Source organism: Herpailurus yagouaroundi, unplaced genomic scaffold, assembly GCF_014898765.1.
Source record: "Herpailurus yagouaroundi ecotype Mexico unplaced genomic scaffold, PumYag 220, whole genome shotgun sequence".
Classification (NCBI taxonomy): Eukaryota; Metazoa; Chordata; class Mammalia; order Carnivora; family Felidae; genus Herpailurus; species Herpailurus yagouaroundi.
In genome coordinates this window covers 4,619,823-4,640,852 of record NW_024412451.1, presented here as the reverse complement: position 1 = coordinate 4,640,852, position 21,030 = coordinate 4,619,823, and the positions used below count along the sequence as shown (strand labels likewise).

The window sequence follows — 21,030 nt, the reverse complement described above, 5'->3', positions numbered from 1 at the left end:
GGGGCGGGGCCTGGAGGCGGGGCAGAGCTGGGGCGGGGCCTGGAGGCGGGGCAGAGCTGGGGCGGGGCCTGGAGGCGGGGCAGAGCTGGGGCGGGGCCTGGAGGCGGGGCATAGTTGGGGCGGGGCCTGGAGGCGGGGTCGAGCTGGGGCGGGGCCTGGAGGCGGGGCCGAGCTGGGGCGGGGCCGAGCTGAGTCTGGGCCGCAGGGACGCACTGCTGGAGGCAGGTGCCTGAGGACCGGCTTGGTTGGAGGACTGGAGCTGAAGTTGAGGGGCTCCAAAAGCGCCCGAGGGTCTGACCGCATCCTCTCCTCTTCTCCCTAACCCCCCCCCCCACCCCGCTGCTAGGAGGCAGTTTCGAATGGGCGGAGGATTTCCCCCTCCTCCCCCCGCCAGGCCCCCCCCTGTGCTTCTCCCGCTTCTCCGTCTCGCCTGCGCTGGAGACCCCGGGGCCCCCCGCCCGGGCCCCCGACGCCCGGCCCGCAGGTACAGTGCTTCAGACCCTCTGGCCTGCTCCTCCCTCTGCTGGCCTCTCTCCCCATCTGTTTACCCACTTTCTCGTCCCCATGTTTGAATTTCCCTCTTTGCCCTCAGTCTCTCTCCTCCCCTCGCAGTCGACCCTGGCTATTCGGTCCTGAGACCCCACCCAACTCTGGTACCAGCTCAGACCAGGCAGTGGTCATCAGATGGGCTGGGGTAGTCGCGCCCCTTCCCTGAGCCTCAGTTTCCCCTTCTGTAAGGATCCCTTCACAGACTTGCTCCTCTTTGCCCCGTCTCTTGCCTGGCACCTGTCAGATCTTGATCCCACATCCGTTTGGGGACGTGGGTTGATCAGAAGCAGACAAGGAGAGAGAGGAAACCAGTGTGCTTCAGAGCTGCTTAGTTGAACCGGAGCGGAGAGAACATGGGGTAGATTCTAGTCTCACCCCCATTTTACAAACGAGAAAACTGAGGCACAGAAGAATGCGGAGCCAGGATCCAAACCCTGCTACCTGCCCTGAGTCAGTTTCCTTTTTTTTTTAAGTTTATTTTATATTTTAAAATTTATTTATTTAAGTCACCTCTTCACCCAGCGTGGGGCTCGACCTCACGACCCCCGAGATCAAGAGTCATAGTTATGTTCCACCGACTGAGCCAGCCAAACATCCCTGAGTCAGTGTTCCTTTCCTGTATTTCACATACGCCAAAGAGCTAATCCTCACCCTCATCTTGGGAGAGAGGGCCACCACACCCTTAGTTTCTGACGGTCCCCAAGCTAAGGCCTATTTTACAGAGGAGGGCACAGCAATGTCTCTCCCGTCCGAACTGGGTCTGGAGAGATCAGACTCCGGCTCTCTGCCGCCCCCTGCTGCCGCTCCTGAGAATAGCCCTGGATGCCGAGCTCACACCGCTCTGGGCAGGTGCAGGTGTTCCCAGAGGAGAGAGCGAGAAGGTAGAAGGTGCAACCTTCCCCTTTCAGGGAGGGTGACAGTCCTGCTCCCCTAGATCGTGCCTGAGTCCAGCTGTTGGCCCTGCTACTCCTCGGCTGTATAACCTAGAGGCAGTCACTCTCCTTCTCTGTGCCTCAGTTTTCTCATCTGCAGAATGGGGACAATCACAGGCTCTAACTCTTAGGGTTCTCGAGGGGATTCAATGGTTTAACCCTACGCGCGCGCGCGTACACACACACACACACACACACACACACACACAGCACAGCCTGGTCAAGCAGCAGGGGTCTCTCCCTGCGCTTAATGAAGTCGAAGTTCACTGAGCATTTGCTAAGCACAGGTGCTGCGTTGGGCACGGGGTGGGGGTGGGGGCACTGATTCCATGCTGAGCAAGATACATGAGCCCCACTCCGCCCTACCCAACCCAGAGACACTGACCCGCCCCCCCCCCCGGGGCCACATGGCGGCGACTGGAGGCTGGGAGGCTAGACAGGAGGCCAGGGCGAGCGTCCAGGCGGGAGAGGAGAGAACAGACAGGGTTTGGGGCGGGAAGGACGGGGCTGAGGGCAGACTCCAGGTGCCACCTCAAATGTCACTTCCTCCCAGAGGTCTTCATGGGGACAGGGCGGGGTGGGTTCCAGACATGGGGACACTGCCAAGTGGTGAGTCAGGGCTGAGGCCAGCAGGGCCAGGATGCCAAGATGACTTCACCTTTAATCACCGGGAGAGGGGAGGGAGGGCCCAGTCGTGTGAAACCCTAAGTCCCTTCACTGCGGTGGGCCTGGCAGACAAGCTGCGGAACCTGTTTCCCAAGGCCATGGTGTGGGGTCCAGGCCTGGCCCCCTTTCCGCCCCCCCCTGCCCGCAGACCCCCCTCCCCACCCCACTGTGCTCCGCGTGGCTCTGCCCACTTAACCGGCGTGCCCTGAGTGATGCCACCTGCCCCAGCGTCTCTCTGCTCCGTGGAAAAGGACACGAGGGTCATGCTCCCCTTTTAAAGAGAGGGGAAACCGAGGCTCAGGGACAGGAGTGAGGGCCATAGCTTGACCCTCGGGTCACTCAGGTAAGAACTGCGGGGTGGAGAGCGAGGGCACACCCTGCGTGGCCCTGGGTGAGAGCCACCACCACCCCCCCCCTTGGTTTGCCGGATCTGTGGAATGGGTGGGGGGCTTCCGCGGGGACAGGAGGGGCCATGCAACAGTTAGGTGGGAAGGCACTTTGCGTCAGGCCCTGTGCTGGGCCCTGGGGCTGTCTGGAGAGCTTACGTTCTAGGGAGGCAAACAGACGGACAGGAAGCTAGCAGAGGATGACTGGGATCCAGATAGAATGACTGGGGGGAGGGGTGGGGTCACCAGGGGGGTGACTGCTTGACCCAGAAGGGCCTCAGAGGAGGGGGTCTGCCTTACCTGGGAAGGGATAAGGAAAGGGCATTCGGGGGGGGGGGGGGCAGCCATGCAAAGGCCCTGGGGTAGGATTGTACTTGGAGCCGAGGAGCCAGGAGGCCAGCGTAAGGACAGAAATGGGACCCAGTGCGGATCTTGCTTTCCACTCGGAGAGAGACAGAAGCCTTGGGCCCGTCTGCCCGATAATTCGCTTTCGGTCTCCACTCCCTCCGTCCTCAGGCCCCGTGGAGAACTGACTCCCCGAAGACCCCACCCCCCCGCACCCCCGGAAGAGGGGCTGAGGGTAGAATCCTCTGTGGACGACGGAGCCACTGCCACCGCCGCAGACGCCGCCTCCGGGGAGGCTCCTGAGGCTGGGCCCTCCCCCTCCCCCACCATGTGCCAAACGGGAGGCCCCGGCCCCCCACCCCCTAGCCCCCCGGACGGCTCCCCCGAGCCCCCCGAGCCCCTCGGTGCCAAATGAGGCAGGCAGCCCCTCGCCCCTCCCTGGAGAGCCGCCTTTCTTGGAACTGAACTGAACTCTTTCGGGCCTGGAGCCCCTCGGCACAGCGGAGGCCCCTCCTCACCCACTCCTGGCCCCAGAGAGGGGCTGCAGGCTTCGGGGACCTGGACCCCCCCCCCCCCATCGCGCGTCTCCCCACCCCCTCCCCCCCAGCCCGGCCCCTGGAGGGGCCTCTGGTTCAAACCTTCGCGTGGCATTTTCACATTATTTAAAAAAGACAAAAACAACTTTTTGGAGGAACGGCGGGCCTGTGTGTCTTTCGGGGCAGGGCGCGCGGGGGAGGGCCCGGGAGAAGGCGCCTTCCGCCCGCCCCCTTCACAGACGGGAATGTCGAGGCCCAGGAAGGCGGAAGCGCCCTGCGGTGCTGAGGCTGCGGCTTTGCTTCTCTGGACCCCGGCTCTGCCTGGTGCTGGCCGCACTGACCTGGGCGGCAGCCTCCGCGTGACACGAGCCGCGTTGACACAAGGTGGCTGCGGGGGGGGGGGGGGGCGGGGGTTGGTGCTGGAGAGGGGGTGCTCGGGAACGACCTGCCGGCACCCACACGGCCCCTGGCCGCACATCTCAGAAGCCTCCGAGGCCAGGCACTACCTCCCTGCCCACCGTGGCCTTGCCTCAGTTTACCTGTGTCTCCGTGTGGCCGCCCACCTCCCATGAGACGTTCCCGTCTCTCCACCTGGGCCCTTCTTCCTAATTCTGTTGGAGTTTCTCCGGCTGTACTGTTTTCTCCTCCTCTGTGCCTCCCCATCGCCTGCCTGTCTCTATTATGTCTTTCTCTGCCTTTGTGTTTACCCCGATTCCTTTTCCTCCGTTTCTCCTGGGCTCTTGGACTGATTCTGCCTTCCCCCCGCCCCCCTCCCCCCCCCCCCCCCCCCCACCCCCGGGGTCTGCCTTTGCATCTCTAATCTCCTGGCTTCAACCTGTCCCCCGTCGCCTCCCTACTGCAGCCATTGGCATATTTGAGGGACTCACTTGAGACCCGAGGGAAGGGCCCAGGGGTGGGAGTCCAGCTGGGAGGCTGTGGGCTCCTGGCTTAGGAGTTAAGGTGATGAAGGCGTTAGGGTCACTTGTAAGTCTGGGGGATGGAGAAAGGGAGGGGGGGGGGCCCAGGATCTGAGGGAGGAGGGGCTGGGGGCCTGATTCCTGGGTCTGAGGGAGGAGGGGCTGGGGCAGGACTCCTGGGTCTGAGGGAGGAGGGGCTGGGGCAGGACTCCTGGGTCTGAGGGAAGAGGGGGCTGGGGGTCAGGACTTCAGGGTCTCAGGGAGGAGGGGCTGGGGGCCCGGACTCCCGGGTCTGAGGGAGGAGGGGCTGGGGGCAGGACCCCTGGGTCTGAGGGAGGAGGGGCTGGGGGCAGGACCCCTGGGTCTGAAGGAGGAGGGGCTGGGGGACTGATTCCTGGGTCTGAGGGAGGAGGGGCTGGGGTCTGGACTCCTGGGTCTGAGGGAGGAAGGGCTGGGGGCCTGATTCCTGGGTCTGAGGGAGGAGGGGCCTGGGGGTCAGGACTTCAGGGTCTGAGGGAGGAGGGGCTGGGGGCCCGGACTCCCGGGTCTGAGGGAGGAGGGCCGTATTAGCTCACTAGGGCTGCTGTAACCACGTGCCACAAATCGGGTGGCTGAAACCACAGACACTCTCTCAGTTCTGGAAGCTAGAATCCAAGATTAAGGGCTCCGCGGGGGTCCTCAGGATCAGTTCCTTCTGAGGGTGTGAGGGACAATCCGTTAATGACTCCCCTAGCTTCCAGTGCTCTCCTGGCAATCTCTGGTGCTCCCCGGTGTGTAGGAGCCTCACTCGAATCTCTGCCTTCACCTTCCTGTGCGTTCTCCCCGTGTGTGTAGTTCCAAAATTTCTCTTTGCGTAAGGACACTCGTCATACTGGATTCGTGCCGGCGTTAATGACCTAATCTTAACTGATTGCATCTACAATGACCCCATGTTCAAGTAAGACCACATTCCGCGTTACTGCGGGGTTAGGACTTCGACATCCTGATTCCAAGGGGGAATAGAATTCAGCCTGTAACGAGGGGGTTGGGAACTTGGGGTCTGGGGAGAGGTGGGAGCCGGAAACCAGAATTCTGTCTTTGGGGAGGAGATGGCCTTGGGGCAAAAGCGGACGATTTTGAGCTGATGGGTCTGGTTTGGATGGTCCACGGGTGATTCCAGCTTAAGTTGGCCAAACCAGAACCCCGGATCCCCACCCCCCACCCCCACAACTCCCTCTCCGACCATCTCAGGAAACGGCATTGGGGTTCGCCAGTGGCTCAGCCCAGAATCCCTCAGTAAATCCTGCGGGCTCCTGTTCCCAACTCTCCGCCTCCGCAGCCACACCCCCTTGCCCCAGGGGAACCGCACAGCTTCCTAACTTCCCTCCCCACCGCTGCCCCTACTCATCTCCAAATTATTCTCTTGCAGCAGCCAGCCTCAAGCCAAACACATGGCTTGCCTGCTTCATACCCTCGAGTGGCTTCCATTAGCTAAAAATACACCCAGAGTCCCTACCGTGGCTGACTGGGCACCAAATGATCAAGCCTGGGTCCCCTCTGAATGCGTCTCTTATTCACTCCCCCCTCAGTCACGTCATACAGGGACACCTGCTGTCGGTGACTCCCAACACACCGTGCCTTTTCCTGCTCCTGCTCCTGCCGTTCCCTCTGCCTGTAAAGCCCTTTCAGGGCCTCTCCTCCGAGTCAACTACTTTCCCGACTAGTAGACAGTACCTATGGGTTCATTGCCTGGAGGAGGTCGTGGTGGCACCCTCCATTCACCCCAAGACCTCATTTCTCTTCTCCTTGGGCTGCTGACTCCCATTTCCCTGGAGCCTTCGGAGGAATTGGGAATCCCGTTTCCTCACCTGGGAACCCCATTTCCCATCAGTTCCTGGGGGCTGAAGCGGCCGGGACCTCTTTACCCAACTTGTACAAGGGTAGCGACGAGGCTAAAGCAAACCCCACATTGGAGCCTTGGGAAACTACAACTCCCAGGAGACCTCGAGACTGGCTCTCCCGCTGGGGGGGGGGGGAGGGGGCGGCCCCGCCGCACAGCTTGCTGGGAATTGTAGTCCGAGGGTCTCGCAGGAAGGAAAGAAGTCCCATCCGGGGGGGGGGGGGGGCGCGCGGTTATACTGCTATGGGGGTGGGGCTCCGAGCAGGTGAATGCCTGTGGCCAAGGGCAGAGCCAGGCCCAAGTCCTAAGACTCGGGGTGCTTCCCATGTCACCTGGAGCGCTGCTAGGGGTTTGACGCTTCAGGGACACGGCATACCAGAGGGAGGAACTGCAACTTGGACACCCCTGGGGACCAGACTTCCCTCACCCGACCTGGTCCTGGGGCCTGCCCCAAGTTGTAGTTTCTGGCTCATCAGTCTCAACTGCACGTCTGGGCGTAGGAGAGTGTCCCAACCTGCCAACTCACCCCCTCCCCCACTCGGGATCTATACGCCTTTGTTCTTTGGGGACACCCCACCCCTCAAGGCCGACAGACCTTGCACTTGAGGGGCTGTTGGGAGTCCCAGGGAAGAAGATAAAATGCAGATTCCCTGCACTATCCTGGCTTGGTGCAAAATGTCCTCCAGCAGGTGCTTCTCCAGTGGCTGAGAACCTGGCTCGGGGGGGGGGGGGGGGGGGCACAGTCTGGCCCTCTTGGTCCCAGGGTCCCCCAGCCCAACCGCCACTCTCACCCAGGCCTCTTGCTGAGCCCCAGGGACAGCCCGTCAGTAAGGTCTTCCTCCTTCTCTTTTCTGGACTCATCCATCCCACGTGCTCCCGGTGTAGGTGGGCCCCATAGGTCGGCCAGGTCTCTAGGGTTCCTTCCGGAAGCACTGGCCCAGCTCCGGGCCCCAGCAGATACTATACGCCGCCCTTCCAGGACCACAAGCCTGGCGACAGCAAAGGTAAGGACCAGCACCTGCCTGGCTCCCGGTTGTCCAGTAATGTCCAGAATGAATGAACACCAGGCCTTGCCCCCCCCAGAGCTTCCACTGGCCCGCGTGCCAAACGCAGTACAGTTCTGGGGCGCCCGGATGGCCTGGTCAGCTGAGCTTCCGGCTTCACCTCAGGTCACGATCTCCTGGTTCATGAGTTCGACTCCCACATTGGGCCCTCTACTATCCATGAGAGCCCGCTTCACGGATCCTCTGTCCCCCTCTCTCTGCCCCTCCCCGGCTTGCATGCGCTCTCTCGGAAAAAATAAATAAAACGTTAAGAAAATTATAAATGCCACGCAATCCTAACTCAGCACTAACTGCCACCAGTTAAACTTCTGCCTTACTCCAGCCCCACAGGCTTGGAGTGAAACCGGAAGGGACTGATGGGGCCTCCCACCCTCCGTTAGTATCCCCGCCTCACTCACGCGGGGTGGGGGGGGGAGGGCTCCTGGCCCCGGTCACCCGTGGGCGACCCCCAGCACCCCGGCTGTTAACCCCTCCGGGAAATGAGGGGTCCGAGGCCGCGAGTGGTTAAATAATTAATAAGATTACCAACGGTGTGTTAATTACAAAGAACGAGAGTGGAGCTAGAGGTGGTGCCTTTTCCAAACGGAGAACCAGGATTGGAGAACCAGGATCCGCGGCCCCGGGGCCCAGGGGTCCGGCCACCCGGGCGGGGGCAGCTCCGTAATAAATAGTGGGGGAGGGGGCGGGGCGTCAGGGCTGCTCCGGCTTCTTCTTGACAGAAATCCGCTTCTTCCTCGCCGCCAGCATCTCGTAGAAGGGGTCCACGCTCACAGCGGCCCTGCGGACGGCGTGGGGGGAGGGGGTCCCGGGGTGAGGGCCGAGGGGTCCCGGCCCCGGCCCTCCCTGCCCGGGGAGCCCGGAGGCCAGACTCACTGGATGGACTTGATCCACTCCTCCTTCTCCTCCTGTGTCGGGGCCGAGATCCGGTAGACCACGTGGTTGCCCTCCACCACTCGGCCATCGGCCTCCGTTTTGCAGGCTTTGATGAGCTGCCCCTTGTTGTTGGGGATGTAGAGCTCGAAGCAGTTCTGCGGGGACCCGAGAGCGGACGAAGGGCAGGTAGGAGCCGGCCCCAGGCCCAAAGGAGGGGGGGGGGGGCCCCCCCCCCCCCCCGGCCCCCCCCCCCCCCCCCCCCGTTCCACCCGCCACGCCCCGAAGGGGTGCGGGGCCGATCGACCTTACCGGTTTCCGGGGGTCATCCACTTCGCGGATGCTCAGATTCTCCAGGGGGATGATACCTCGGGGTTCCTTGTCCTGAAGGCACAGGTCGGGGGGGGACTCACACCCCCAATCCTCGCCCCAGCCCCTCCTCCAGAACCGAGTTTCATTAGTGGCACTTTGTTGCGGCGGCCCTAGGGCGCTGAACGAGCCCCTCCCCCCCTCAGACCGGGAGTCCCGCCCCCCAGCCCCCTCCTCCCTCAGACCCAAGAATCCAGGCCCCCAGCCCCACCCCGCACCCAGACTCACGAGATCAGACCCCCACCCCTTCCTCCCTCAGCCCCGTGAGTCCAGACCCCCCCCCAGCCGCTCCTCCTAGGACCCCGGAGCGGAGCCCGGCTCTGCCCTCACCGTAGTGTACTCAAAATAGTAGAGGCAGTTGTCTGTGAGGATAAACCAGCGCCGCTTCCACGTCTTCACCCGGCCCCCTGAAAGGGAAGGGGTGGGAGGGGGCCTGGGCTCAGCGGGGGGCGGGGCCTCTGGGAGGGCGGGGCGGGGACTGAGGCGGAGCGAGCGCAGGGAAGGCGGGGCCTGGCGCAAAGCGTTGCGTGGGAAGAGAGGCGAGCAGGGACGGGCGCTTAGGGCCCCCAGGACCCCCGCCCGCCCCCGGCGTGGGGCGCCACACTTTCTAAGCCTGTCTGTCGGCCCAGGGCCCAGGAATCCAGGTCCCCAGCCCCCTGCTTCGGGGCCCCGAGGCCGGGGCGGGCCCCTCCCCGATGTCATGTCTGTGGGGAGCAAGGACCGGCTGCGTACCTACCTCCTGGGGCAGACAGCGAGAAAGCAGGCAGGACCAGGCGAAGAGGAGGGAAGGCAGAAGAATGGGGTGCCCCCCAAAGCCGCAGGCGACAGAAATGGGGGGAGCGAGGGAAGGAGAGCATGGGGAGTAGGAGACAGGAACAGCAGAGAGAAACACGCAGAGATGGAGGGAGGGAGGGAGGAAGGGGGGAAAGAGAGGGAAGAAAACCAGTTACATCGACATGACCTGCTCCCTCCCAGGGGGGGCCAAAGATCCTGAGCCCCACCGTGAGCGAGCACCTCCTGGCATCGGGCCTGGCTCCAGCCCACCCCTCCCCCCCAGACAGGTCCCGGGCCAGGAGGGCCCTCCCCGAGGAGGTCATCCCCCCCCCGCGAAAGGGAGAAGACAAAACCCCCAGTCCTTGGCCTGAGGCGGGTGGGGACGCTCAGGTGAGCTGTAGGACCAACTGGCTGTGTGACCTTAGGACAACCTCCTGCCCTCTCTGGACTGCAGTCCGCCGACCCACTTGGGCCCACACCTTCCGGCTTCACGGAGACCTGTCTCCGAGTGCCTTGTCGTCCCCAAAGGGTTAGGAACAGCAGTAATGGCTCTCATCGGGCATCTTGGTGAACACAAACTACCACAGGCCCCCTTTGCTGCACACGCTTTAGCTTCTGAGGGAAGAGAGGCCTCTCTCTAACCGCCACAAAGGGAAAAAGTGCACTCAGGTAGGAGATCTGGGGCCGAGGCCACTCCTGTCCTGTGGCTGTCGGATGGCGGCTGAGCCTCAGTGTCCTCATCCGGGAAACGGGAAGCTTCCCCGCTGCCAGGGTGGGGCTGGAGGGGGACTAGTCGCTGGGGAACCTCCGGCTTGCCTCTCTCCTGGCCTCTCAAGGCCAGGGGCACCAGGTGGCCTCTGAGGAGTCTAACCTCCCCCCCCACCCCATCGGCCTCCCCTGGAGCTGACTCCAGAATCCATCTACCCACTGGTGGCAGGAGAGACTGGTCTGCCCTTTTTATGTGGACCAGGACACCTGGGCACCCAGTCAGGGACCTGCTTGCTGTTGGAGAAGTGAGGTCTTGGCTTAGGAGCACAATCCCACGGTTGGGGGAGCGGGAGGAAAGCCCTGCTGTGCCCCCCACCCCCACCCTATGCTGGGCCCTCCAGAGGCCCCAGCTTCTCCACTATCCCTGCTGGAGCGGCCATTCACCGCCTCTCCACTAAAAAGCCACAGCTAGCGCTCCCGCGGCGCCCATCATTACCAGCCGGGGCTCCCAGCCAGCGGCTCGCAACCTTGACTCTGCACTGACAGCACCCGGGGGAGCTTTTAACGTGACTGACAGCCCATCCTGCCCCGGAAATCCTGGCTTCGTGAGGCCGTGGCTTGGCTGGCGGGGTTTTAAAAGCCCCCAGGGGAAGCTCCCGTGAAGCCATGGCGGAGAAACCACTCCAATCCTCAGATAACCCGACGCGAGGGGCACCCGGCTGACCCCTAACTTACCCTGAGTCTGCTGGCGCTGCGTGTTTCCAGGTGGACTGGCCCCACCCCGCCCGTTCCGTCCCAGCCGGGGACTCTTTCGTTCATGAGCACAGAGCCCAGCATTTTATTCGGTGCTCCCTAACCCCTACCCAGCCCCCTAAGTATTTCTGGGCCCCCTCCTCTCTGCCAGTCCTTGTGCTTGGGCCCAGCACACAGGCCTAATCTTATTTTCAGCCCCATTTTTCAGATGTGGAAACTGAGGCTCAGAGAGGTCAAATCGTTTGCCTAAGATCACACAGCAGGTCCACAGGGAGGTCAAGTCCAGAGCCAGGGGCCCCCTAACTTCTCCCTGCAGAGACGGCCAAGCGGGGTCAGTAGGGGACGTACCCAGCTTAAGGAGCCAGCCCTCCCGATCCGGGTTGAAGAAGGTGTGGGTCAGGTCATTCCCATCATCCTCAGGAATCTTGAAGGGCTCGTTTCGGATGCTGTCGTAGAGGTTCTGAGGGGCGAACGGGGGCAGTCGGCAACTCCAGGCCCCGGAGCCCCTTCCGGGGCTGCCTGGCCATGGGGGGGGGGGGGGCTCCGACAGCTAGGGAGGAAACGGGGACCACAGGCGGAGCGGCTCAGGGAAGAAGGAACGGGTGGGTCAGATGGGTGGTGGAGGTCCTGGAGCAAAGGAAGTTGGAGAGGGAGAAAAGACGCCGAGCTGCTGCAAAGGCCCGCAAAGTTCTCGAGAGACACAGAGACCCCGAATGAGCCGGAGGGCCAGAGAGAGACAGCAGAGAGAACCAGAGAGACAAAGACCAAGGGAGCCAGGGAGAGACGAAGAGAAAGGAAATGGACAGGTTGACGGGATCCCGCTGGACGGCTCAGGCACCAGGGGACCCGGAGGGGGGAGGGGGGAGGGGGGGTCAGTGGTGGGGAAAGGGACAGCAAAGAGGGGCTGCAGGGAGGGGGGGTAGAGGGGGCCTGACCCTGAGCAGCTCCTCAGGCAGGTCCCCACCCTCGTTGATGCCCCGGTTCATGGCCACAAAGCGCTCCAGGCCTGGCTTGTCCCGGACGTTGGGGTTGTGGAGGCTGGTGTTCAGCATGATCACGGCGAAGGACAGCACGTAGCACGTGTCTGCGCCACAGACAGTCAGGTGGTGAGGACACGGGTAGGTGCCCCCACCCTCCCCGCCGGCCCCTCCTTCCCAGGCCCCAGGAGTCTGGGCCCCAACCTGTGGACTGGAAGACCCCAGGGTTGCACAGGCAGTATCGCTGGGCAAACGCTTCCATCATCCGGTCAATCTTCTGGGCCTCCCCGGGGAGGCGAAAGCTCCAGAGAAACTGCCTGGGTTGGAGAGGAGCCGGGTGTGGATGCCGGCCGGGAACTGGCAGAACCCCCCGCCCTGCTCTCAGTCCCTGTGTTAGGAACCAGCCAAAAACAGCCCTGCGGCCTCAGCAGCTGTCTCAGGTATGGATCCAAGCTGGCCCATGAGCATTGATTGGCCTGGGGCTTCTGGTGGATTCACATGGAAGAAACCCTTCCTTTCCGCAAAGCTTGCGGTCACCAGAGGCTTCTGCTGCCCTGTGAGAGGAGGGCCTACAGACAGCAATGCCAACACAGGGGAAGCACAACCAAAAGACAGAGAAGGTTGGCCTTCTGTCAGCACAGGAGTCCCTGGATACAGCTATGCCTGAAGGAGGCCCTACTGCGGACTTCGGTGTTACGGGAGACCATCGCTTCAATTTTTGTTTCTGTCTTCGTTTTGAGCAGGGCTCGTCGTGTGTAAAGAAAGCCCTGACAGGTACGCTCCTGCCCTTCCGACCCCATCCCTCTCACCTGAGGGCCTGCACCAGGTTGAGGTCAGTAAACTCGTGCAGATCCACGAAGGCATGGAGCACTGCCAGGTTCAGCTCTTCCCTGGGAGGACAGGGACAGAGTCACGCACAGGAAGGGGACTGGGGAGTCTGAGCCACCTCGTCTGCGCCGTGGCTGCCTCTGGAGCGGGTGACAGTTTTAGCCTGGCCCCATCACAGGCCCGACACCAGGGCAGGAATACTCAGAACATGCCCTTGGGAGGACCATCTGTCGCGAGATCATCCCTGGATTAGCCGAACCTTTGCACAGTTAAGAGAGACGCGGCAAAAGTGTGCTCCACCTAGGTGATCCCCCAGCTTCTGGAGACGTCCAGAAATGGTCCCCACATCTCCCAGGCGTCCACAGATGGTCCCCGTGCACCCCAGACGTCCACAGAGGGTCCCTAGACATCCCCAGAGGGCTACCATGTCCCCCAGATGTCCGGATGGTCCCCACATCCCCCAGATGTCCGTGAAACAATCTCCATGCACCCCAGATGCCCACAGACGGTCCCCAGACACCTCCAGATGGCCCCACACCCCCCCAGGTGTCCACACAATCCTCAGACAACCAGACACGCAGATGGCCCTGTGCACCTCAGACGTTCAGGTGGTCTCTACGTGCCCCAGGTGTCCACAAATCCCTAGGTACCCCAAACATCGCAGATGATCCTCATGCCCCAGATGCCCAGGGGTCCCTGTGCTCCCTAGATATTCACAGATGACCCCAATGCCCCCTGGCTGTCCCTGTAGGGTCCCACACAAGCCAGCTGTCTACACGTGCCCACGATACCCACAGATGTTTTTCACGGTCCCCAACATTCCAGACATTCAGAAGATTCCCATGCCCCTCCCCAGGTTCCCCCAGGTGGTCCCCAGGCTTCCACAGACCCCCGTGTCAGTCCGTTCTGTCCCGGCGCGGGGAGAAGGCTGGTCTATCAGGGCCTTTCCTTGGGAGAGGAAGTGGGCGGTGAAAGGGCAGGAGCTGGGCGTGGGGGACCATGGGAGCCCCGCGGGGGTCTCACCTCTCCCCCAGGTAGTCCCCGATGGCTGTCTTGTTCAGGCCCTCGCCCTTGTACAGGAAGCGGGCGATCTCCTCGGGTGTATTCTGCAGAAGTTCGTTCTCCACCAAAAACTGGATCCCCTGGTGGGTGGGGGCGGGTGGTCTCAGCACAGGGGGCCGGCGGAGAGCCACTCCCCACCCCCGCCTCTGCCCTCCACAGAACCGGGCCAGCTTTCGTTTTCAGGCTTGGCGCAGGTCCTCGAATACCCCCGCCCCAGCCGAGCCTCTGCGCCTACTGTTCCCTCCGCCTTTGCCTGGTGAATCAAGCACCAAGAGCAGGGTCTGCTTCCCCTTGAGCCTCCCAGGCAGAGGGCACAGCACGCGCGAAGGTCAGGAGGCGGCAAACGCCTGGTTAGCGTTCGGAGAACAAACGGACGGCCCAGATCTGAATTCCGGGGATCAGGACCACGTCTGTCCGCCTCAGCCAGACCTTTAACTATGGCGCTTCTGGAACCTGAAGGTGCCAGAACCTTCGGCCCGGGTGTCTGCCTGGCTGATCCCAGCCCTGTGGCCCAAGCACCTTCTTGGGATCCATGTTGAACTTCTTCCTGCCCATTGCCATCTTCCGGTTCCGCTGCAAAGTCTTACTGCAGAAGAGAGCAGGGGATGGAAGGTCAAAGCCTGGGCATTCCTGGCCGGGCCTCGTGACCCCCAAGTTCCCCACCCCAGCCCTCACCTGCCCTCATTGGCCTCCAGACCCTCCACCTCGCTCATGGCTTCACTGAGCTCCTCCCGAAGGCGCTGGATCTCCACCAGCAGCTCCTGCTTCCGCCGCCGGATGTTCTCCAGTTCCATCCGCTCCTCCGGAGTCAGGTCTGGGGGCTCTACGGGTCAGAGTCAGGGATTGGCGGTCAGTTCTGGGACTGGGAGCCTGGGTTCCTACAATCTGGGGGAGGACAGGGCTGGGGCCGGCAGGATTCCCAGGTTGGAGAGGACGAGGATGAGGGTAGGGCCTCCTGTGTCTGCTGGAAGAAGGGGCTGGAGGTCTAGACAGGGGGATCTAGACTTTCAAGTCCTCGGGGAGGAGGAGGCTAGGTAGGGGTCAGCACTCCTGAGTCTGAGGGAGAAGGGGGCTGGGAGCCCGAATTGCTGGGCCCATTACTTGGAAGGGGGGTGAGGCCTTGGTTTCCTGCCTCCATTCTTGGCGAGGTAACTGGGAGCTTGGGTGTCCGGACTCCTGGGTCCATGAAAAGTAACTATGGCAGGGAGAGCTGTTGACAGCTTGTAAGAGTTGCGGCAGGGGGGCGGGGCATCGAAGGCTCCCGCCCCCGCCTTAGCGGGATCTCTGCAGCCCCCAAGATTTCTCCCCACCCAACCGCCCCAGAAGCCCCCCTCCCGGCTCCCAGCAGGCACTGGGCTCGCCCGGCCCTTCCAGCAGGAATGGTTCCACCCCGGCCTCGCCTCCGCCGCTCCATCCCGCCCCCTCCCGCCGCCACCGGAAACAGGCTCGGCCCAAACAATGGCCTGGAACGCCCTGCTCTCGGGGCCCGCCGGAAGCCCGTCCCGCGCCCCGCAAGAACGAGGCGACGACGGGGCCGAACGGCTCCGCGCAGCGCGCGCCGGGAGGGATTTTTCGCTGCGGAACGTTCGGGTCGAAAGGCTCCATCCGCTCCCGGCCGGCCCCGCCCCTCCCCGACCTACCATAGACACCGTCCTCCATGGCGGCTAGGAAGGCCCGCGGGGAGTCCGGGGCGGTCCCGCCGGTCGGGCCTGGATCCGCGTTGGCCCGCGGGCTCGGGTGAGCCCGCTCAAACGCCCCGGGAGCCACCGCCGCCTCCTCAGCGCCAGTCCTCAGCGCTGAAAAGACTCTCCCTTCGCCTCCCAACCGCCCCGCCAATAGAGACCGCCCCTCGTTTTGACACCGCCCAATCCACGGCGGGCCCTCTCGTCTGCCCCGCCCCCGACCCCGAAGGACCGTCCTCCAGGGCCAATAGGCACAAAAGGAGACGACGTAGCACGGTCCGGCCGGAGGTAGACGGTCTGTGGGACCAATCGGAGTGCGGCCAGGGAGCCGGGTGCCGCCTCCGAAACAAAAGAAGGCCCTTGGCTGGTTTGCCCGGAAAGGAGTTGCATGGAGGTGGGACTATGGGCCAGCACAGAGAACTGCGCCTGCGCCAGGGCTCCGGGCGCTAGGATGCTAGTCCAACGGAGGCCGGCCTCTAGTAATAGGTTGCTGGGGAGCGGCACAGTGTTAGTCTCGTTGCTAGGGGGCGGGGCCACAAGCGTCGGCTGTTCCCGTGAGCCACACCTCCTTGGCTGGCTTAGCAGGTTTTTGACCGCAGCGGTTGCCAGGCAACTGGGAGCAGCTTGGGCCCATCTTTTGGCCTCCGGTCTCCTGGTACTGGCCGCTCCGATCTCCAGATCGGACACCCTTCACCCTTCTCAGGACCTTCCCGTCCATTTAAGTCTCTTGAGCGTCCCGGAGTGCTGAAACAAAAGACTTATTCTTTCTTCCAAACGAAAACGCTATCGGGTATCTGCCACGGAGAATGGGACAACAGGGGAAGGCCAAGTATAGTGAAGGCTCCGCCTTCCTGGCGCCTTCTGCCTCTCGGGCTCCTCCCTCTCGCCCTCAAACTCCTCCCCTTATTTTAGCGTCCTCTCCCCCGCCCCCCCCCCCCCCAAACAACCCATTTTCCTCAACATCCTCCCATTTCTCTGGTTCCTTCCCCTCTCTGACTCCCCTCACTTCAGGCCCCACCTCTTCTTAAACTCCTCCCTCCTCTCGGAGTGTCCCCCCCCTACACACACACACACACACACACACACACACACACACACACACACACGATGCCCTCCCCCCTCCCCCTCCAGCCTCTCATTTCCATTCCTTGTAGAAAAAGCAAGGACAGGCAGCTGGCCGGGATGGAATAGTCTGGGCATCCCTGTCATGGGCGGATCCCTAACTGCGTCTGAGGTGGTGTCTGCGCCTTGTCCTCATTCGCCGTCCCTGGGCTAGGCAGGTGGGGATAGATTCAGGGCCAGGACCTGGTTAAGCTGACAGATTAGACACGGAGCCTCTTAATCCCCTCACTGACCTTTATGAGCGGCCCACACCTTGTCCTTCCCAGTGGAAACCCAGGCTGTGCCGGCCGGGCCCCGTTCTCTTTCCTTCCAAACAGAACCCTCCTCCTGTCCCGTCACCCTCAATTTAACACCCTTCTCCGTGCCTGTGTTCCCATTTCCCCCCCGTCCCTACCCCCAGACACCCTGCACTGGGAGAACAGCTAGCTAATTAATCCCATCCGGTTTTTAAGTGGGGATTTTGAAGGATAAAGGGAGGTGGGGAAGCCAGAAGCGGGGACCTGGGTTGGTGCAGCACTTGGGCAAGCTAATGGGCAATGACAGTGCCTGCCCTCAGTCCTGGGACACGGGCAGGAAGGTGTCCTCCTCCCTGGCGCTGGATCCTTCTGCAGCTGGCTCGCAGCCTGCTGGGCACTTAGGTAGATGGCAGTATGGTGGGGGTTGGAGGACAGGAGCGAGGAACCACACCCCAGAAGCACACTCACAGACACGCCAGCAGGGCTCCCAGTGATTTAATCTGGGGTACAATTCTCCCCCGAAACACACACTTTCTCTTGGCATTCAGAGCGACCTTCTCCTTCCCCAGCCCCGAGCTGGACCAGAGGGAGGAGATTCTGGCCCTCAGCCACAGCCTGCCCTGTCATTCACACATCCAAGTTCAGAGCTGACCTCCAAGAGCATCTCCCCTCCCAGTCGCCCCTGGAAGGCCATGCGTTCCAGCAGCAGGGGGAGCTGGGAAATCTACAGGACGCTCACCCCCACCCCTAGCCGTCCCCTTCAGTGAAGTGAGGAATCATCCGGTGGAAAGGTCCTTTGAGAATTTCAAGTTCCAATGCCCCATTTTTACAGATGGGGAAACTGAGGCGGGGAGCGGGGAGTGATTTGCCCAAAGTCACACGGTACATGGTGGCAGAGTTGGGATTTAGAGCAAAGCTTCCTGGATCCTTGTAAAGGACTCTATTCCAATTAGCTTAAGCTCAATTTCTAACCCTCTTGTAGGAACCATGGGAAAATATAGATAGATATCTGTATTTATATTATATATATAATACACATATTTATAACGTCTTTAAGAAATAGACACACATCACTAGGTGCAGGATTCCAGAGCACTGTAGACTCATCAGCCTTGGGCCTCTCCTCTCTGCCCAACAAGCAGCCCTGTTATCCACAGGGTCTCGTCTGGGTCTTCCCTTTCTCAGTCAGCCCAGAAATGTTGTCTATCAAATCCCGAGTCCACTTCCTAGAATGGCCAAGTTCTAGGAGCTGACTAGAACTTTCCAGGTTTTAATAATGGACAACTCTGGCTCCCCAGAGCTTTGATTCCCTTTGGCATTAACAGAACCACAAAGAATCATCAAGATTCTCAACTGCATTGGGCAAACTGGAACCAACAAATCTCAGACATCCAGAATCGCCACTCCTTCCTTGACTCTGTGATCAACCTAGAGACACAGAATCCTGATTCCTTTGGACATTCTAGAATGGCACTTAAAAAACAAAAAAAAAACAAAAAACAAAACAAAACAAAACAACCTGTGGATCATTAAGAAGCATTGATTATCTCCTTGGTTTGATGTTCTACAGCAGGGGGTCTGGAGTTATCTAATATCAAGGACTCCCAGTCTGTCACGTTAGCCCTTCCAGACCCACAGACACTCTGTTGTTTTGTGCATTCTAGAAACATAACTCTTGAGTTTCCTCAGCATTCTAGGTCAAACCTATTCTAGAACCACCAGCGCTTGCCTCTGCGGTCAATCTAGATTCACAGAATCTTAACTCTTGGGCCTTCTGGAACCACAAGGTCTTCTCTTGACTTGCAGTCAACTTTCTGTCATTGGCTAATCAAGACGGTCTTGAATTCTTGGGGCATTCCGTAACTCTCCCTCCTTAACGTGGTCTAGGAAAAAGTGATTTGCTGCTTGGTTAACTGAGTCTAGAAGCAACAGTCCCTTGAATCTTAAGTCAATCCAGACCTACAAACTCTTCATCTGTTGCTGTCCCTAGAGGAGGTATATACCACTGATTCCTGACCCTGCTCACCAACCAAACCCAGTCATGTAGAGGAATAGAACCACCGGTCTTTGCCACTTAGGTGGTCCAGAATTCTGGATCCCTCAGCTCTGGGGAGACTCGGGAATCAGGCTGATAAAGGGGTCTCGAGAGGGAGCATGGAACGCAGAGGAATTAAGATCCAGTATGTCTGGGGTGGGCCCACTAGGCATGGGAGACCTTCACCAGCTAATAATTTACCCAGCAGGCCTGTCGGTCTTGGGAAACACCTGCCCCCATCCCAGGAGAGGACCCTCGCTCTCTCCACCTTGCTATTTCCGGGAAGGGGGTACAAATCGGGAGACACCAGCTGGCATCACGGGGGCAGGGTCAGTGCCAGGGTCGGTGTGAGTACTTGGGGGCTGGCAATGCCATCTTCTGCCTCCGCTCCGTCCTCCTCCTTGGCCTCCTCCTCCTCTTCCTCCTGGCAGCAGCTCAGTGCAAGTTCATTCTCGTAACAAAATGCAGCCAGAGAGCCGGGGAAGCTGGACTTGGGGCTGTGTGAAGCCCGCTCTGCCTGTTCATCCAACTCCTTGGCGCTGCAGACTGGTGTCCCTGGGACCTCGTAAGTGCGGTGGAAATGGCGGTAGTCGACCTCGTACTGGGAGCCACGCTGGAAGAGGACCGGCTCAAAACGATGGCCCCAGAGCAGCTCACCAGGGAGGTAGGAGGAGCGACACTGTGTGGTCATGGCCGTGGCCTCAACCATGCCCTCAAGAATGACCACCAGCTCAAAGTCAGCCCGGGCCAGCTCGGCACGTCCTAGTTCATACAGAGGACTGGCGGAGTCGATCTCGTGCACGATGGTGATGGGAGACACGAGGAAGATTCGATCAGTGCCGCCATCAAAGCCCACGTCCACATCCTGGTGATCCAGGGGAATGTACTCACCCTCCGGGGTCACTCGAGGCTGCAGCGAGAAGAGAGGGGCCAAAGACAGATGGCGGGGAGCGCAGGGATGAGTGGAGACAGAGATGGCGAGATTAAAGGAACGGAGGAAGGGGAGGAGAAACAGGCAGGGGTGGGGGGGAGAGGGGAACATGGACCCAGAGAATAAAGAGAGACGGAGAGAGACTCAAGGGGTTTGGGGATGGAAACCCGAGAGAGGAAAAAGAGAGGGGACAGAGGGACAGAATGATATTGGCATAGAGCCACAGGACCAGCCCCCAAGCAATCTGGGGCTATCTGTCCCCGCAACCCAACTACAAGCCTCTCCATACCAGTGTGTGTGTGTGTGTGTGTGTGTGTGTGTGTGTGTGTGTGTGGAAGGGCAATGCAGTCCCCAAAACCAGGTATTGGTAGTTTCACCCCACCTACCCTGACTAGTTCCATACCCAACCTCCTATGTCAGCACCCCACAGACTTCGGGGAGAGAGAGTATCCCTCCTAGTCCTGAATCGTAGTCTCAAACAATGGAGAAGGAGCCCCCAGAGGCTGCTGGGAGTTGTAGTTCCCACCATCATTCCGTCCTCCCTCTGACCGAAGTCCAACCTTACCCCAGGCTTCTTAAGTGTCTTTACTCGGGCAAGGACAACTACTGCCCTAGAATTTAGGCAGTCTGACCACACTTGTAGAAACAGTAAGACGCCTTCTTCAGGGCACCAGAGGGAGCCGCTACCCCAGGGGGCCAAGGGGGGTTGTAGTTGTTGTTTTGGTGATAAGGTGTTTCCCAGCCCTTTACTCCTCTGAGCAGGAGGCTGGGGGCCAGACTGAGCCACTGAGATACGGAATGAAACCTCTCACAAATGCTGCAGGACCCCAGGCCCAGAGACCACGGAGTATTGTGTTCCGTGGCTCTGCAGTCCCTTGGGCCTACACCTGCCACAATCCCACGGGGGCCTGGCCTCAACACAGGCTACTCTCGGTACCACTGTGTCGCCTGGTTATTGTTAACCTGAACCACGGTTGACGCCACCCACAAAACGCCATCTGACCTGCTCAGACCGTCCTTTCTGGGCACCTCCCCTGCCCACAGACGCTTCTGGGAATTGTAGTTGAGAGCCTTTACGGCCCAGGTGTGGCTCTCTCAGGTCTAGACACCCCACAACCCCACTGGGGGCCCATCCTCAACCCACGGTGAGCTCTTCGCGTCTCAAGATCTGTTTCCAGTCCAGGTCGCCAGTTAGAACTGGTCACCGACCTCCCTCTGGGGTTTACATCGCCTACAACCGGTCCGGGAAGGAGCCTCAGTCCACAAAGAGGGGGAAGCAGGGTCCCCGCCGGTGAGAACTGCTGGGAATTGTAGTCCACGCGCCCTCCGGGCCCGACGTACGCCCCGCCCTCGAGCCTACGTCTCCCACCCCCCCCCTCCCCCGCGCAGGGCCCCGCCCCCGCGCCACC

The 21,030-nt window shown here is 61.0% G+C and overlaps 3 protein-coding genes across 5 annotated transcripts in view; 1 reads left to right on the top strand and 2 right to left on the bottom strand.

Moving 5' to 3' along the window:
• The window catches only part of LMTK3 (lemur tyrosine kinase 3), a 23,389-nt gene extending 19,817 nt beyond the window's left edge, over positions 1-3,572 (top strand). The window contains 2 exon segments of the mRNA XM_040457937.1: positions 347-484; positions 3,050-3,572. Of these exon segments, the coding sequence (XP_040313871.1) occupies positions 347-484; positions 3,050-3,066 (155 nt within the window). The 3' untranslated portion in view covers positions 3,067-3,572.
• A 4,200-nt stretch (positions 3,573-7,772) lies between these two features.
• Positions 7,773-15,466, bottom strand: CYTH2 (cytohesin 2). Of its 2 annotated transcripts, none has more exons than XM_040457589.1 (12): positions 15,256-15,466; positions 14,291-14,438; positions 14,135-14,201; positions 13,577-13,695; positions 12,535-12,615; positions 11,930-12,042; positions 11,684-11,832; positions 11,097-11,208; positions 8,844-8,920; positions 8,457-8,528; positions 8,148-8,302; positions 7,773-8,052 (listed from the first exon to the last, which is right to left on the bottom strand). In XM_040457589.1, the coding sequence occupies exons 1-12, from the start codon at positions 15,272-15,274 to the stop codon at positions 7,965-7,967; spliced, it is 1,200 nt and encodes a 399-aa protein (XP_040313523.1). In that variant the 5' UTR covers positions 15,275-15,466; the 3' UTR covers positions 7,773-7,964. The 2 variants fall into 2 exon arrangements, with proteins under 2 accessions (XP_040313523.1, XP_040313522.1); XM_040457588.1 differs by lacking the exon at positions 15,256-15,466 and adding an exon at positions 14,717-14,810.
• A 1,653-nt stretch (positions 15,467-17,119) lies between these two features.
• Positions 17,120-21,030, bottom strand: part of KCNJ14 (potassium inwardly rectifying channel subfamily J member 14) — a 9,672-nt gene continuing 5,761 nt past the window's right edge. For both annotated transcript variants that reach the window (XM_040457586.1, XM_040457587.1), the window contains exon 3: positions 17,120-19,600. In XM_040457586.1, coding sequence (XP_040313520.1) covers positions 19,007-19,600 — 594 coding nt within the window. In that variant the 3' untranslated portion in view covers positions 17,120-19,006. The remainder of the gene's footprint in view (positions 19,601-21,030) is intronic.

Coding starts and splice junctions, on each gene's coding strand:
- CYTH2 (XM_040457588.1), bottom strand. CDS start 14,801: ATGGACCCAGGAGTCCGGACACCCAAGCTCCCAGTTACCTCGCCAAGA. Junction 14,439..14,716: donor AGGCCTCACCCCCCTTCCAA/GTAATGGGCCCA, acceptor TCTGACCCGTAG/AGCCCCCAGACCTGACTCCG. Junction 12,616..13,576: donor GGGGACTACCTGGGGGAGAG/GTGAGACCCCCG, acceptor CTGTCCTCCCAG/GGAAGAGCTGAACCTGGCAG.